General features: G+C 46.5%; 1 protein-coding gene across 4 annotated transcripts in view; it reads right to left on the reverse strand.

Annotated features, from left to right (window-relative positions):
* Positions 1–17,864, reverse strand: part of NCOA7 (nuclear receptor coactivator 7) — a 248,863-nt gene that overhangs the window by 108,580 nt on the left and 122,419 nt on the right. For all 4 annotated transcript variants that reach the window (XM_077289426.1, XM_077289424.1, XM_077289427.1 and 1 more), the window contains exon 3: positions 4,381–4,586. In XM_077289426.1, the coding sequence (XP_077145541.1) occupies positions 4,381–4,586 (206 nt within the window). The remainder of the gene's footprint in view (positions 1–4,380; positions 4,587–17,864) is intronic.

Raw genomic sequence — 17,864 nt, forward strand, 5'->3', positions numbered from 1 at the left:
GATATAGACTGCAGATAGTAGAATAGGCTATGGTAGAGGATCCTGATACAGTCTGCAGATAGTAGAATAGGCTATGGTAGAGGATCCTGACATAGACTGCAGATAGTAGAATAGGCTATGGTAGAGGATCCTGAGATAGACTGCAGATAGTAGAATAGGCTATGGTAGAGGATCCTGATACGGTCTGCAGATAGTAGAGTAGGCTATGGTAGAGGATCCCGATATAGACTGCAGATAGTAGAATAGGCTATGGTAGAGGATCCTGATACGGTCTGCAGATAGTAGAGTAGGCTATGGTAGAGGATCCCGATATAGACTGCAGATAGTAGAATAGGCTATGGTAGAGGATCCTGAGATAGACTGCAGATAGTAGAATAGGCTATGGTAGAGGATCCTGATACAGTCTGCAGATAGTAGAATAGGCTATGGTAGAGGATCCTGACATAGACTGCAGATAGTAGAATAGGCTATGGTAGAGGATCCTGAGATAGACTGCAGATAGTAGAATAGGCTATGGTAGAGGATCCTGATACGGTCTGCAGATAGTAGAGTAGGCTATGGTAGAGGATCCTGATATAGACTGCAGATAGTAGAATAGGCTATGGTAGAGGATCCTGATACAGTCTGCATATAGTAGAATAGGAAATGGTAGAGGATCCCGATATAGACTGCAGATAGTAGAATAGGCTATGGTAGAGGATCCGGATATGGTCTGCAGATAGTAGAGTAGGCTATGGTAGAGGATCCTGATATAGACTGCAGATAGTAGAATAGGCTATGGTAGAGGATCCCGATATAGACTGCAGATAGTAGAATAGGCTATGGTAGAGGATCCTGATACAGTCTGCAGATAGTAGAATAGGCTATGGTAGAGGATCGGGATATGGTCTGCAGATAGTAGAGTAGGCTATGGTAGAGGATCCCGATATAGACTGCAGATAGTAGAATAGGCTATGGTAGAGGATCCTGAGATAGGTTGCAGATAGTAGAATAGGAATGGTAGAGGATCCTGATACGGTCTGCAGATTGTAGAATAGGATATGGTAGAGGATCCTGATACGGTCTGCAGATAGTAGAATAGGATATGGTAGAGGATCCTGATACGGTCTGCAGATAGTAGAGTAGGCTATGGTAGAGGATCCCGATATAGACTGCAGATAGTAGAATAGGCTATGGTAGAGGATCCTGATACAGTCTGCAGATAGTAGAATAGGATATGATAGAGGATCCTGATACAGTCTGCAGATAGTAGAATAGGGTATGGTAGAGGATCCTGATACGGTCTGCAGATAGTAGAATAGGATATGGTAGAGGATCCTGATACGGTCTGCAGATAGTAGAGTAGGCTATGGTAGAGGATCCCGATATAGACTGCAGATAGTAGAATAGGCTATGGTAGAGGATCCTGAGATAGACTGCAGATAGTAGAATAGGCTATGGTAGAGGATCCTGATACAGTCTGCAGATAGTAGAATAGGATATGGTAGAGGATCCTGTTACAGTCTGCAGATAGTAGAATAGGATATGGTAGAGGATCCTGATATAGACTGCAGATAGTAGAATAGGCTATGGTAGAGGATCCCGATATAGACTGCAGACAGTAGAATAGGCTATGGTAGAGGATCCTGATACGGTCTGCAGATAGTAGAATAGGATATGGTAGAGGATCCTGATACGGTCTGCAGATAGTAGAGTAGGCAATGGTAGAGGATCCCGATATAGACTGCAGATAGTAGAATAGGCTATGGTAGAGGATCCTGATACGGTCTGCAGATAGTAGAATAGGATATGGTAGAGGATCCCGATATAGACTGCAGATAGTAGAATAGGCTATGGTAGAGGATCCTGAGATAGACTGCAGATAGTAGAATAGGCTATGGTAGAGGATCCTGATACAGTCTGCAGATAGTAGAATAGGCTATGGTAGAGGATCCTGATACGGTCTGCAGATAGTAGAATAGGCTATGGTAGAGGATCGGGATATGGTCTGCAGATAGTAGAGTAGGCTATGGTAGAGGATCCCGATATAGACTGCAGATAGTAGAATAGGCTATGGTAGAGGATCCTGAGATAGGTTGCAGATAGTAGAATAGGAATGGTAGAGGATCCTGATACGGTCTGCAGATTGTAGAATAGGATATGGTAGAGGATCCTGATACGGTCTGCAGATAGTAGAATAGGATATGGTAGAGGATCCTGATACGGTCTGCAGATAGTCGAGTAGGCTATGGTAGAGGATCCCGATATAGACTGCAGATAGTAGAATAGGCTATGGTAGAGGATCCTGATACAGTCTGCAGATAGTAGAATAGGCTATGGTAGAGGATCCTGAGATAGACTGCAGATAGTAGAATAGGCTATGGTAGAGGATCCTGATACAGTCTGCAGATAGTAGAATAGGATATGGTAGAGGATCATGATACAGTCTGCAGATAGTAGAATAGGTTATGGTAGAGGATCCTGACATAGACTGCAGATAGTAGAATAGGCTATGGTAGAGGATCCTGAGATAGACTGCAGATAGTAGAATAGGCTATGGTAGAGGATCCTGATACAGTCTGCAGATAGTAGAATAGGTTATGGTAGAGGATCCTGACATAGACTGCAGATAGTAGAATAGGCTATGGTAGAGGATCCTGACATAGACTGCAGATAGTAGAATAGGCTATGGTAGAGGATCCCGATATAGACTGCAGATAGTAGAGTAGGCTATGGTAGAGGATCCCGATATAGACTGCAGATAGTAGAATAGGCTATGGTAGAGGATCCTGAGATAGGTTGCAGATAGTAGAATAGGAATGGTAGAGGATCCTGATACGGTCTGCAGATTGTAGAATAGGATATGGTAGAGGATCCTGATACGGTCTGCAGATAGTAGAATAGGATATGGTAGAGGATCCTGATACGGTCTGCAGATAGTCGAGTAGGCTATGGTAGAGGATCCTGATATAGACTGCAGATAGTAGAATAGGCTATGGTAGAGGATCCTGATACAGTCTGCAGATAGTAGAATAGGCTATGGTAGAGGATCCTGAGATAGACTGCAGATAGTAGAATAGGCTATGGTAGAGGATCCTGATACAGTCTGCAGATAGTAGAATAGGATATGGTAGAGGATCATGATACAGTCTGCAGATAGTAGAATAGGTTATGGTAGAGGATCCTGACATAGACTGCAGATAGTAGAATAGGCTATGGTAGAGGATCCTGAGATAGACTGCAGATAGTAGAATAGGCTATGGTAGAGGATCCTGATACAGTCTGCAGATAGTAGAATAGGTTATGGTAGAGGATCCTGACATAGACTGCAGATAGTAGAATAGGCTATGGTAGAGGATCCTGACATAGACTGCAGATAGTAGAATAGGCTATGGTAGAGGATCCCGATATAGACTGCAGATAGTAGAGTAGGCTATGGTAGAGGATCCTGAGATAGACTGCAGATAGTAGAATAGGCTATGGTAGAGGATCCTGATACAGTCTGCAGATAGTAGAATAGGATATGGTAGAGGATCCTGTTACAGTCTGCAGATAGTAGAATAGGATATGGTAGAGGATCCTGATATAGACTGCAGATAGTAGAATAGGCTATGGTAGAGGATCCTGAGATAGACTGCAGATAGTAGAATAGGCTATGGGAGAGGATCCTGATACGGTCTGCAGATAGTAGAATAGGCTATGGTAGAGGATCCTGAGATAGACTGCAGATAGTAGAATAGGCTATGGTAGAGGATCCTGATACAGTCTGCAGATAGTAGAATAGGCTATGGTAGAGGATCCTAATACGGTCTGCAGATAGTAGAATAGGCTATGGTAGAAGATCCTGATATAGACTGCAGATAGTAGAATAGGCTATGGTAGAGGATCCTCATACTTTATTAGCAGAGCAAAGAGCATGTCTATTATAGTACCGTAACTTAACCCCTAAGTTAGAAGTTACAGAAACCAGCAGTAAGATGAGAGTACACAGAGTTATAATGTGATACAGTGCTGTGTGCATGCTGCTGCATGAGCCGAACACTTCAGCCCAATGGTTTGAATGATCAGTGGGGGGCTCCGCATGCCCACAGATCAACAAGGCTTTTAAATGGCTACAATATACAGTACCTAAATACCTATACCTACAGTATACCACAGTCTCTGTTTAATGTATGTGCTGCAGCTTTTCACAGAAACCAAATATTAGGTATGAACAGGGACGAATTTCAGTCAGCTTCATACAAAAAATGACATTAAAAATTCATCTTAAAATGGTCAGATGGATGTTTAACACCTCCATGTTTGTGACACTCTGTATTCTGGTACCAATTTACAATATTTAGAAATTAGGCATGAGAAAGTGCTAGAAAAAAGCCAGATGAGTCCCAATGACTTTCATACCTGTGCTGTGCCTTTTATTCTCACTACGACGAGACTGTTTCCCTTGACCTCTTTTCTTTTTCTTTTCTTCATCAATACTCAGTGCCTTCTCAGGAACGTGCCCTAGAATCACCGTCAAACTGCCATCATTGCTGGGCGGAGGATCGACGTGTGAATTACTGGATGTAACCTCTGGATTTTGCTTTGTTGTCTTTCGCTTTTTCAACCTTAACAAATTTAAACAAAGAATAAATGATTAATTATGCAAAATTGCCAAGGTCCAGCAAAGCCAAACAGCAAAAGATATAAAACACAAAGATTAAACTATCAATGGCACTGAAAGATTCATATATCAACGGGTTTCTCTAGGACAGAGGCCCCCAACCTGTAGCTCGGGAACCACATGTGGCTCGTGGTCCCATGAGTTGTGGCTCGTGGTCAATTAGCTCCAGGTCCAGGAAACAGGTATGAAGAACACATCTCAAAATGGTGGAGTGCCGCTCCATTTTTCTGAGTTTTAAGCAGCAAAAGATATACGGTATTCAAATAATTTCACAGGGAACTGATGTCTGTGATTTCTCCAAAATAAGGGGAATTTTTAATTTTTCACTGACTAATCCAATTGGAGTAAAGAAAGGTTAAATTTTAAAATATAACTTTGAATGACCAATTTTATATAAAATATTTTTCTTTCATACTATTATTAAAGCACACAAAAGTGCCTGATCAACCTCAATATTCCAGTGACATCCTTTTTGAGGTCTGCAGTTTTCGTTCTAATGTTAAACAATCTGATAGATTGCAATAAACTATAAGGTATTGTGCCTTATTATTTGGAGAGCAATTTTTATATGATTTGATTATAGCAACATATATTTTTCTCCTCTTTTGTTCATGTACTAACATGTTTTGACCCCCATATATTATTTGGCATCTGTATCCTAGATGGAGCTCCCACACTTATTGTTTAGGTATCCTTTTCAATGAATGTTAAGATTCTGACAATATCTACCAGCACTGTGCTGTATATTAAGTAAGCTATTGCTATAATGAAATGATCTATTGTCATTAGACATTAAATAGTGACACATTTTTTTACAGCAACACACTGTATTTTAGTTGGAGCTCTCAATATAACTGATATTAAGATGCCCTTCTTCAGGATCCGATGAGAAGGACATGGGCATCAGTGCTCTCCTAACCTGATGTAGGCTAAAGCACAACACACAGTGCTCTTCAGTATGAAACCTAATCTAATATCATTCTGATGTAACGTACCGGCAAGGTTGGCGGCCAGTAACCTCTCCAATACGTTACATCAGAATGATATTAGAATTACAATGAATGCTTTGTGCAAAACTGTCAGCCCCTGATGATCATGGCAGTAATCAATCATGATGAAACACGTAGGGTTTGATCTATACATCTGAGAATTTACTGATTCGGTGTAGAGCCTAATTAGGATCTGCGGTATTCCAGATGAGGCCATCTATGAATGATTTATAATGTTGAAGAAACGTACTCAGATAAGGTGTTATCCGAGCATGCTCGGGTGCTAACAGAGTATCTACTGCATGCTTGAATACTAAGTTCGATTTGCCGCGGCTGCATGTCTCGCGGCTGTTCGACAGCTGCAACACATGCAGGGATTGCCTAACAGGCAATCTGATTGAGGGAGGAGCTCATGCTACACAGCATCCAAATGGTAAAGTAAGCAATGTGCTCAGATCTGGTTGAATTTGAGTTAAAACATAAGAGAGGATTCCCATTAGGCAGGTTCCCAACACCGAGAATTGCCTTATTGTGGCTGCCGGGTACACAAGAATTGGCCACTTTATGCGCTAAGTATTATTTTTCATATTTTCTAGTGCAGTAATGCAATTCAAATTTCACATATTTCATGTTTGCTTGTTATAATGCTACATAGTGCTACCTTATTTGTTGGTTTTATATGGAGATGGCTACTCTTAGTAAGCACCTATTCACACCTGATTTCTGTTTGAAGTAACAGTCGGTCTTTTGATACTTGCTTGTGTGTACAGGCAGAGGCTCAATCACTGTCAGTGGGCGGGAGAAGCCGCCTGTACAACTAGTCAATAGCGCTGCTCGGTCCCCTGCTACTATTAGGCCATGTTCAGTATTTCAGCAGTTTTTTTGCCTCACTATTTGTAAGCCAAAACCAGGAGTGGGACAGTCTGAGGAAAAGTATAATAGAAACACATCACCAATTCTGGATTTATCATCCACTCCTGGTCTTGGCAATTTACTGAGGTAAAATACAAACCAAATACTCAATGTGTGAACGTGGCCTAAATTAGGTTACTTGCGTTTTTTCATTGCATTTTTTAATGCGTTTTTTTTTACATGCATTTTATCGTGTAATATGTCACGATTCACACCGTGACTGTCAAGATCCCTTAGCCGCTGCCCACAATATGTCACGGATTGGGGTGACTTTAGACCAACAGACGGCTATCACATGTGCAGGGGGCTTACCCTAGTTATCCCTCCACTGCCACAATGTGATGAAAAAAAAACACACACGAGGCTATTGACCTCTTGTTTACAGCAGGGGCTTATTTTAGGTATCCCACTGCTCTTCAGTATACCATGAACTGCAGGGATTTGTGTATATCCCGCTTACAGTTCCACTTAAACCTTGCAGCTCTCTGGCGCCCCCCTTACTGTCAGGTCAGATTAGGTACTGCACCTAGGGTGATTATTCGCCAGAAAGGCTGCCTGCTATGTACTGGCTATTGGGCGCGCTGCAGCGACGCGATAACTACTCCCGCTCAGGCAGGAACAATAATTATCAAGCCGCAGTCGCTGCAATGTCACCCAAAGGCCTGCACACGGTAGTGCCGCCACCAGCTCCGATTAAACGGGGTCCGGAGCTAACCCAAACAGTAGCGTAATTCCCTTCAGAGACAGGGTACGGTTTAGAGCATAGAGAAATAACTGGCATGAAATAATATACCCATAAAGTTTATGCAGTGTTTATCAAAATTTCTACAAAGATGTTATAAATGAGACAATTGCAAATATGTACAAGGTAATTATGAAAATAAAAGGATTAAAGGAAGAAAAGATAACTCACATGTTCTTAGTTCATATCAGTTCAGGCAAACACCATGCTAGGGGGAGGGGCTCCCAAAAATCCCAATGCATGAGGTACAGCTCTTCAGGTCAGACCCACATGTTCTTCCAGCAGCAGACTGACTGCTGGAGTCCGGCCAAAACAGTTATAGCTTAGGTCGGTGACATCACCAAAAAGGCTGGCTATCCCAGACCCTCCTCTCTCTACATTCTGACTAAGTATAAGCTAAATCTTTCTAAGACTTGTAATTCCGCTGCTGAACCTATCATAATCGCACCATACCCCTCATTCATCTCGTATCATCGCCGGCATTCCAGTGAGACCAAACATGTCCCACCTGTCACGCACACTGACAGAGAAATCCCTACCTCTGTACCAGATGGAGCTAGAAACCTGTGTTTCGAGGGATGGGTAGATTCTCCGAGTGTGATTATGACGATATATTTTTGTGTTCGTATTTTAAATCGTTTGCCTAATATCTTTCAAAAACAGAACAAAGGACTTTCATGATTCTAGAATCTTCTCTAACAGTTAAAGCTGAGCACTGTCTACTACAGGAAATGCCGGTCGTAAATGCCTTTCGTCAATAAAACTCTCTTCCCCCATGCACAGTGGAAAGGCAGCTCAACTCTGAAGTAAAAGAGAAGGGGGGGTTTCTTAGCCCACATCCTGGGCTGACAAGAGAACTAAACTTATGATTTTTCATACCATATCGTGACACCTCCCCCTTTTGGCGTGCGCTACGGCGGCAGAACCTCTCGGTATGCCTCCATGCGCACCTCCGTGGGTTCACCCTGGCGGGAGAGTCCATCTGCATTCCCATGCTCTTTGCCCGCTTTGTGTTTAATGGTGAAGTCAAATTGCTGAAGGGCAAGGCTCCAGCGTAGCAACCTGCCATTGGTTCCACACATGGTGCTTAGCCAGCGCAGAGGGTTGTGGTCGGTCACCACCGTGAAGGTGCGACCGTACAAGTAGGGCTGCAAGCGCTGCAGGGCCCAGACTATGGCCAGGCACTCCTTCTCAATGGTGGAGTAGGCCACTTCCCTCGGCAAAAGTTTCCGGCTCAGGTACAACACGGGGTGCTCTTGGTCCTCCGAGTCAACCTGGCTGAGCACAGCACCAAGGCCAAACTCACTGGCGTCGGTCTGTACCAAGAACGGTCGACTGCTGTCGACTGCTTTCAACACAGGGGCGTTGCACAGTGCTGTCTTCAATGCCTGGAAGGCCCCCTCACAGCCATCTGTCCAGTTGACGATGTGGGGTAGCTTCTTCCTGGTGAGGTCCGTCAAAGGTTTTGCCAGGCTACTATAGTGCTGCACGAAGCGCCTATAGTACCCTGCAGTGCCCAGGAAGGACATCACCTGTTTCTTGTTCCTGGGAGTGGGCCAGTTCACGATCACGCCCACTTTGTCAGGCTCTGGCTTTAGGGTGTTTCCATCTACCCGGTGCCCCAGGTAGTGAACCTCCCTCATGCCCATCTGGCACTTTCCCGGCTTGATAGTCAGTCCTGCTCGGTGAATTCGCCCGAGCACCTCCTCGAGATGCTGCAGGTGTTCATCCCAGGAGGGACTGAAGATGGCAATGTCATCTAAGTACGCCACAGCGTACTTCTCCAGTCCCTGAAGCAGGAGATTGACCATCCGCTGGAAAGTGGCAGGGGCATTCTTCATGCCAAAGGGCATGACCGTGGACTCGTACAGTCCAAAGGGGGTGATAAAGGCAGACTTCTCCTGCGCCTCGGGGCTCAGGGGAATCTGCCAGTATCCGCGACTCAGATCCATTATTGTCAGGTATTCTGCGCCAGCTAACTTCTCAAGCAGCTCCTCGATGCGCGGCATTGGGTGCGCGTCAGAGGCTGTAATGGCGTTGAGCCCCCTGTAGTCCACGCAGAACCGGGTGGTCCGGTCCTTCTTTGGCACGAGAACTACAGGTGAGGCCCACGCGCTCTTTGACTGTCGAATCACCCCCAGCTGCAACATCTCATCGATCTCCTGGCGCATAATCTGCTGCACCTGGTCAGAGATTCGATAGGGTGTTCGCCGTAGTGGGGCGTGATTCCCGGTGTCCACCTCGTGGATGGCTAACTCAGTCCTTCCAGGCCGGTTGGAGAACACGACCCGGAAGGGTTCCAGTGTGGTTTGCAACTGCAACCGCTGTGGTTCATCTAGCGAGGCGCTTACCTCCACGTCCTCAATGGACCCACGGGCCTTGGCTTGGGCCAGCATGTCCAGGAGGGTGTCTTCCTCCCCGTCTTCGGGTAAGCTGCAGACCGGTAGGACGAAAGGTTCACGTTCGTGATGAGCCTTCATCATGTTGACGTGAAAGGCCTTTCGCCTACCCCGAGTGTGGTCAAGCGTGACCACGTAGGTGACCGGGTTGAGCTGTTGGTGGACGACGTACGGGCCCTCCCAGGCTGCCTGAAGCTTATCCGTTGGTACAGGAACCAGCACCCACACCTTTTGACCCACGTGGTAGGTCCGCTCCCGGGCGTTCTGGTCGTACCAGTGCTTCTGATCAGCCTGAGCCTGCGTCATGTTGTCATGCACCAACTGCGTCAAGGTCTGCATCTTGTCACGGAAGCGCAGGACATACTCCACTATGGACACTTCAGAAGGGTTCGGCTCCTCTTCCCAGGATTCTCTTACCAACCCAAGGGGTCCCCGGACTCGCCTGCCGTACAGGAGCTCGAAGGGGGAGAACCCCGTCGAGGCCTACGGAACCTCTCGGTAAGCAAATAGCAGGTGTGGGAGGTACCGCTCCCAGTCGCGCCCTTGGGTCTCAACCAGCATGCGTAGCATCTGTTTGAGGGTACCATTGAAGCGTTCACACAAGCCATTGGTCTGTGGGTGATACGCACTCGATACCAGGTGCTTCACCTGCATTTTCGTACAGAGAGCCTCCATTAGGTGAGACATAAATTGGGTCCCTCGATCAGTAAGCATTTCCCTGGGAAATCCTACCCGTGCAAAGATAGCCAACAGGGCATCCGCCACCTTATCTGCCCTAGTTGAATACAGAGCTACTGCCTCTGGGTACCGGGTAGCGTAGTCTACCACAGTAAGAATAAATCGCTTTCCAGAGCTGCTGGAGACGGCCAGCGGGCCCACAATGTCCACCGCAATCCTCTGGAAAGGCTCCTCTATCACTGGCAAAGGGATCAGGGGAGCCTTAAGAGCAGGCCCCGCCTTCCCCACTCTTTGACAGGTGACACAGGAGCGGCAGTAGTTTGACACATCTGTCCCCATCTTAGGCCAATAGAAGTGTTGAGACAGCCGGGCCTTAGTTTTGCTGATCCCCAAGTGTCCAGCTAGCGGGATCTCATGGGCAATCCGCAACAACTCACCCCGGAATTGCTGCGGGACGACCAGCTGTCTTTCCCTCAACCACTCCTTTTGTGATTCTCCGGGTACTGTCTCCCGGTACAACCTTCCTCCTTCCCAGAACACCTTCTCCTTATCAGTCTCGGAGAAGCGCGTCCCGGCAAGTTGTCTCAAACTCTCTAGGCTCGCATCTGTGTGCAGAGCGGCCTGAAACTCCTGGCTTGGGGAAGCCAGAAGTGACGTCAGGGTCCCTTCCCCACGGGAACCCTCTGGGACCTGCTCTGGGTCCACCTCTGGTTCAGTCATACTGATGACTGAGGAGGGTCCGGGAGGCAGACAGTTATCTGCGTTCCGGGCACTCTGACTGCGGGTGACAGCAGCTACGTAGGCTGTCTCCCCGGGGGTTTCCACAGACCCATCAGCCGATGCTGCTATGGGCTCTACCTCCCCATCCACCCCCATTACCTCAGGAGCATTGCTACTTATGGGCCAGTTACCTTCCTCGGTGGCACTGGTCAATTGCATGGCATCACCTTCCTCACGGTTCCTGTTGTGAATTTGGTTTTTGGGCTCCCCCTGTGGTCGCTGGTGGTACTGGACTTGTGTGCTTCACTTTCTCTGTTCACCTGTTTCCATCAGGATGTGGGAGTATCCTATTTAGCCTTGCTGCTCAGTTATTCTAGTGCCGGCCATCAATGTAACCAGAGCCTTTCTGTTGCATGTTCCTGCTTCTAGACTACTATCAGCTAAGTTGGACTCTTAGTCCTAAGTTTGTTTGCATTTTTGTTCCAGTTCACAGTTATGTTATGTTTCTGTAGCTGGAAGCTCTTGTGGGCCGAAATTACCACTCCGGTGTCATGAGTTGACACATGAGTCTTAAAGTAATTTCTGGATGGTATTTTAATAGGGTTTTCAGCTGACCGTGAAGTTCCCTATTGTATCTTCTTACTATCTAGTAAGCGGACCTCGCTTTGCTGAACCTACCTTCATACTGCGTATGTCTTTTCCTCTGAACTCACCGTCAATATATGTGGGGGGCTTCTGTCTCCTTTTTGGGGGAATTTCCCTAGAGGTAAGCCAGGTCTGTTTTTTCCTCTATTAGGGTTAGTTAGTTCTCCGGCTGGCGCTGGGCGTCTAGGGATAAAACGTAGGTACGTCACCCGGCCATTGTTAGTTGTGTGGTAGGTTTAGCTCACGGTCAGCTCGAGATTCCATCACCCAAGAGCTAGTCTGTTATTTAAGTTCTCTGACGTTCCCTTGCCATTGGGAACCATGACAGTATGGCCGGCCAAGGGTTAAAACCGTTGGCAGAAGAAAGGAGAGAAAAAGAAGTCTGCAGATTTTTTTTTTTTTCTTCTGAGCTTGCTCTATAGTTTACTCAGTTGCATTTCTGCTCTAATTGCAGCCTTTGCCTCTCTCTCTCCTTCTAATCCTTGAATGGCTCTGATCTCACCTGATTAAAATGGATCCTCAGAGTTTGGCTACAGGTTTGAATAATCTTGCTACGAAGGTTCAAAATTTACAGGATTTTGTTATTCATGCTCCTATATCTGAACCTAGAATTCCTATACCAGAATTTTTCTCCGGGGATAGATCTCGTTTCCTGAATTTCAAATATAATTGTAAATTATTTCTTTCCCTGAGATTTCGCTCCGCTGGAGATCCCGCACAGCAGGTTAGGATAGTAATTTCCTTGCTGCGGGGTGACCCTCAAGACTGGGCATTTGCATTGGCACCCGGGGATCCTGCGTTGCTCAATGTGGATGCGTTTTTTCTGGCTTTGGGGTTGCTTTATGAGGAACCTAATTTAGAGATTCAGGCTGAAAAAACCTTGATGGCCCTATCTCAAGGGCAAGATGAAGCTGAAATATACTGCCAAAAATTTCGTAAATGGTCTGTGCTTACTCAGTGGAATGAGTGCGCCCTGGCGGCGAATTTCAGAGAGGGTCTCTCTGATGCCATTAAAGATGTTATGGTGGGGTTCCCTGCACCTACAGGTCTGAATGAGTCCATGACAATGGCTATTCAGATTGATCGGCGTTTGCGGGAGCGCAAACCTGTGCACCATTTGGCGGTGTCTTCTGAGAAGGCTCCAGAAAATATGCAATGTGATAGAATTCTGTCCAGAAGCGAACGGCAGAATTTTAGGCGAAAAAATGGGTTGTGCTTCTATTGTGGTGATTCAACTCATGTTATATCAGCATGCTCTAAACGTACAAAAAAGGTTGATAAGTCTATTTCAATTGGCACTTTACAGTCTAAGTTTATTTTGTCTGTGACCTTGATTTGTTCATTATCGTCAATTACCACGGATGCCTATGTCGACTCTGGCGCCGCTTTGAGTCTCATGGATTGGTCCTTTGCCAGGCGCTGTGGGTTTGATCTAGAGCCTCTGGAAGTTCCTATACCTCTGAAGGGTATTGACTCTACACCATTGGCTAGTAATAAACCACAAAACTGGACACAAGTGACTATGCGTATGAATCCAGACCATCAGGAGACGATTCGCTTCCTTGTGTTGTACAATCTACATGATGTTTTGGTGCTCGGATTGCCATGGTTACAATCTCATAACCCAGTCCTTGACTGGAAAGCAATGTCTGTGTTAAGCTGGGGATGTCAGGGGGCTCATGGGGACGTACCTTTGGTTTCCATTTCGTCATCTATTCCCTCTGAGATTCCGGAATTTTTATCTGATTATCGTGATGTTTTTGAGGAGCCTAAGCTTGGTTCACTACCTCCTCACAGAGATTGCGATTGTACCATAGATCTGATTCCGGGCAGTAAATTTCCAAAGGGTCGTTTATTTAATCTATCTGTACCTGAACATGCTGCTATGCGAGAATATATTAAGGAGTCCCTGGAAAAGGGACATATTCGTCCTTCTTCATCTCCCTTAGGAGCCGGTTTTTTCTTTGTATCTAAAAAAGATGGCTCTTTGAGGCCGTGTATTGATTATCGACTCTTGAATAAAATTACAGTCAGATATCAGTATCCTCTGCCACTGCTGACTGATTTGTTTGCTCGAATAAAAGGGGCTAAGTGGTTCTCTAAGATTGATCTCCGTGGGGCGTATAATTTGGTGCGAATTAAGCAGGGGGATGAGTGGAAAACCGCATTTAATACGCCCGAGGGCCATTTTGAGTATTTAGTAATGCCTTTTGGTCTTTCAAATGCCCCTTCAGTCTTTCAGTCCTTTATGCATGACATTTTCCGGGAATATTTGGATAAATTCATGATCGTGTATCTGGATGATATTTTGATTTTTTCGGATGACTGGGATTCTCATGTCCAACAGGTCAGGAGGGTTTTTCAGGTTTTGCGGGCTAATTCCTTGTGTGTGAAGGGTTCTAAGTGTATTTTTGGGGTTCAAAAGATTTATTTTTTGGGGTACATTTTTTCCCCCTCTTCCATTGAGATGGATCCTGTCAAGGTTCGGGCTATTTGTGATTGGACGCAACCTTCTTCGCTTAAGAGCCTTCAGAAATTTTTGGGCTTTGCTAATTTTTATCGTCGATTTATAACTGGTTTTTCTGATGTTGCTAAACCTTTGACTGATTTGACCAAAAAGGGAACTGATGTTGCTGATTGGTCCCCTGCTGCTGTGGAGGCCTTTCGGGAGCTTAAGCACCGCTTTTCTTCCGCCCCTGTGTTGCGTCAGCCTGATGTTACTCTTCCTTTTCAGGTTGAGGTCGATGCTTCCGAGATCGGAGCTGGGGCGGTCTTGTCGCAGAAAAGTTCCGATTGCTCCGTGATGAGACCTTGTGCGTTCTTTTCTCGAAAATTTTCGCCCGCCGAGCGAAATTATGATATTGGTAATCGGGAGCTTTTGGCTATGAAGTGGGCTTTTGAGGAGTGGCGTCATTGGCTTGAGGGGGCTAGACATCAGGTGGTGGTATTGACCGATCACAAGAATTTGATCTATCTTGAGTCTGCCAGGCGCCTGAATCCTAGACAGGCGCGCTGGTCGTTGTTTTTCTCTCGGTTTAATTTTGTGGTCTCATACTTACCAGGTTCTAAAAATGTGAAGGTGGATGCCCTTTCTAGGAGTTTTGAGCCTGATTTCCCTGGTGATTCTGAACCTACAGGTATCCTTAAGGATGGGGTGATATTATCTGCTGTTTCCCCAGACCTGCGACGGGCTTTGCAGGAGTTTCAGGCGGATAGACCTGATCGTTGCCCGCCTGGTAGACTGTTTGATCCTGATGATTGGACCAGTAGAGTCATCTCGGAGGTTCATTCTTCTGCGTTGGCAGGTCATCCCGGGATTTTTGGTACCAGGGATTTGGTGGCTAGGTCCTTCTCGTGGCCTTCTCTGTCTCGAGATGTACGAGTTTTTGTGCAGTCTTGTGATGTTTGTGCTCGGGCCAAACCTTGTTGTTCTCGGGCTAGCGGATTGTTGTTATCTTTGCCTATTCCAAAGAGGCCTTGGACTCACATCTCTATGGATTTTATTTCTGATCTCCCTGTTTCTCAGAAAATGTCTGTCATCTGGGTGGTGTGTGACCGTTTTTCAAAGATGGTTCATTTGGTGCCCTTGCCTAAGTTGCCGTCCTCTTCCGAGTTGGTTCCTCTGTTTTTTCAAAATGTGGTTCGCTTGCATGGTATTCCGGAGAATATCGTTTCTGACAGGGGGACCCAGTTCGTGTCTAGATTTTGGCGGGCGTTCTGTGCTAGGATGGGCATTGATTTGTCTTTTTCGTCTGCGTTCCATCCTCAGACTAATGGCCAGACTGAGCGAACTAATCAGACCTTGGAGACTTATTTGAGGTGTTTTGTGTCTGCGGATCAGGATGACTGGGTTGCCTTTTTGCCGTTGGCGGAGTTTGCCCTCAATAATCGGGCTAGTTCTGCCACTTTGGTTTCTCCTTTTTTTTGCAATTCGGGGTTTCATCCTCGCTTTTCTTCTGGTCAGGTGGAGTCTTCGGATTGTCCTGGAGTGGATACTGTGGTGGATAGGTTGCATCGGATTTGGGGACAGGTGGTGGACAATTTGGAGTTGTCCCAGGAGAAGACTCGGCATTTTGCTAACCGCCGTCGTCGTGTTGGTCCTCGTCTTCGTGTTGGGGACTTGGTGTGGTTGTCTTCTCGTTTTGTCCCTATGAGAGTTTCTTCTCCTAAGTTTAAGCCTCGGTTCATCGGCCCGTATAAGATTTTGGAGATTCTTAACCCTGTGTCCTTTCGATTGGACCTCCCGGCATCTTTTTCTATCCATAATGTCTTCCATCGGTCATTATTGCGCAGGTATGAGGTACCGGTTGTGCCTTCCGTTGAGCCTCCCGCTCCGGTGTTGGTTGAGGGTGAATTGGAGTACGTTGTGGAGAAGATCTTGGACTCCCGTGTTTCCAGACGGAAACTTCAGTATCTGGTCAAGTGGAAGGGCTACGGTCAGGAGGATAATTCTTGGGTGACAGCCTCTGATGTTCATGCCTCTGATTTGGTCCGTGCCTTTCATAGGGCTCATCCTGATCGCCCTGGTGGTTCTTGTGAGGGTTCGGTGCCCCCTCCTTGAGGGGGGGGTACTGTTGTGAATTTGGTTTTTGGGCTCCCCCGGTGGTCGCTGGTGGTACTGGACTTGTGTGCTTCACTTTCTCTGTTCACCTGTTTCCATCAGGATGTGGGAGTATCCTATTTAGCCTTGCTGCTCAGTTATTCTAGTGCCGGCCATCAATGTAACCAGAGCCTTTCTGTTGCATGTTCCTGCTTCTAGACTACTATCAGCTAAGTTGGACTCTTAGTCCTAAGTTTGTTTGCATTTTTGTTCCAGTTCACAGTTATGTTATGTTTCTGTAGCTGGAAGCTCTTGTGGGCCGAAATTACCACTCCGGTGTCATGAGTTGACACATGAGTCTTAAAGTAATTTCTGGATGGTATTTTAATAGGGTTTTCAGCTGACCGTGAAGTTCCCTATTGTATCTTCTTACTATCTAGTAAGCGGACCTCGCTTTGCTGAACCTACCTTCATACTGCGTATGTCTTTTCCTCTGAACTCACCGTCAATATATGTGGGGGGCTTCTGTCTCCTTTTTGGGGGAATTTCCCTAGAGGTAAGCCAGGTCTGTTTTTTCCTCTAGGGGGATAAAACGTAGGTACGTCACCCGGCCATTGTTAGTTGTGTGGTAGGTTTAGCTCACGGTCAGCTCGAGATTCCATCACCCAAGAGCTAGTCTGTTATTTAAGTTCTCTGACGTTCCCTTGCCATTGGGAATCATGACAGGTTCCCATGTATCTCCCCATTTCTTGTAGCACCGACACTTGCCCCTGCTAGGGGTTCCTCAGCCGTCTCACTCCGCAGAGCGACGTGGCTGAGCACTCCTGTACCTATGGACACATCAACTTTCACAGAAACATCATTATCAGATACAGTTGGCACAGGTACAACATTTCCACTATCAATCCTAGGGAAAAAATGGTTATCAGATGCAACATTACAAGATAAAGCATGGTCAGGTAACACATGCGATTTCCCATCATCATCATCATCATCATCAGGGTTAACTTTACCCTCATTAGTAGATTGGGGAGGAGGGTCATCCACGAAGTATGCAACCAACCTCCCCAAATCAGTCCCCAACAAAACATCAGTGGGCAAATTATCAGACAGCCCCACTTCCTTCACCCCGCTCCCGGCACCCCAATTAATAAAAACCCGGGCCATTGGCAAGGGACAGCTGATGCCCCCAATCCCAGTGACAGTTAGGGTTTTCCCCGGAATGATTTCTTCAGGGGCCGCCAGTTCGGGTCGGATGAGGGTTCGTTCAGCCCCGGTGTCCTTGAGGCCTGTAGCAACACGACCTCCCACAATGACAGGCTGTACGTTATCACACCCCCTCCCAGCCACACCACCCACCAAAAGAACTGCTGCATTAGGCCCTGGGGCCTGGGATGAGGGGTTCTTCTGCTTGGCTGGACATCGGTGACTGAGGTGTCAAGTCTGCCTGCAGTGGTAACACTGGCGAAGTTCGGTGGTAGGTCTGGTGCTGTTGGCCACGGGGACAGGACCTCTGGTATGTTGGCTGGCAGGGGTACTGGCGTTGGATGCAGGCTTACCCCCTCTCCAGCTGGAGGTGACTGGCTTCCGCACTTCC

This window comes from Ranitomeya variabilis, chromosome 2 (assembly GCF_051348905.1).
Source record: "Ranitomeya variabilis isolate aRanVar5 chromosome 2, aRanVar5.hap1, whole genome shotgun sequence".
NCBI lineage: Eukaryota > Metazoa > Chordata > Amphibia > Anura > Dendrobatidae > Ranitomeya > Ranitomeya variabilis.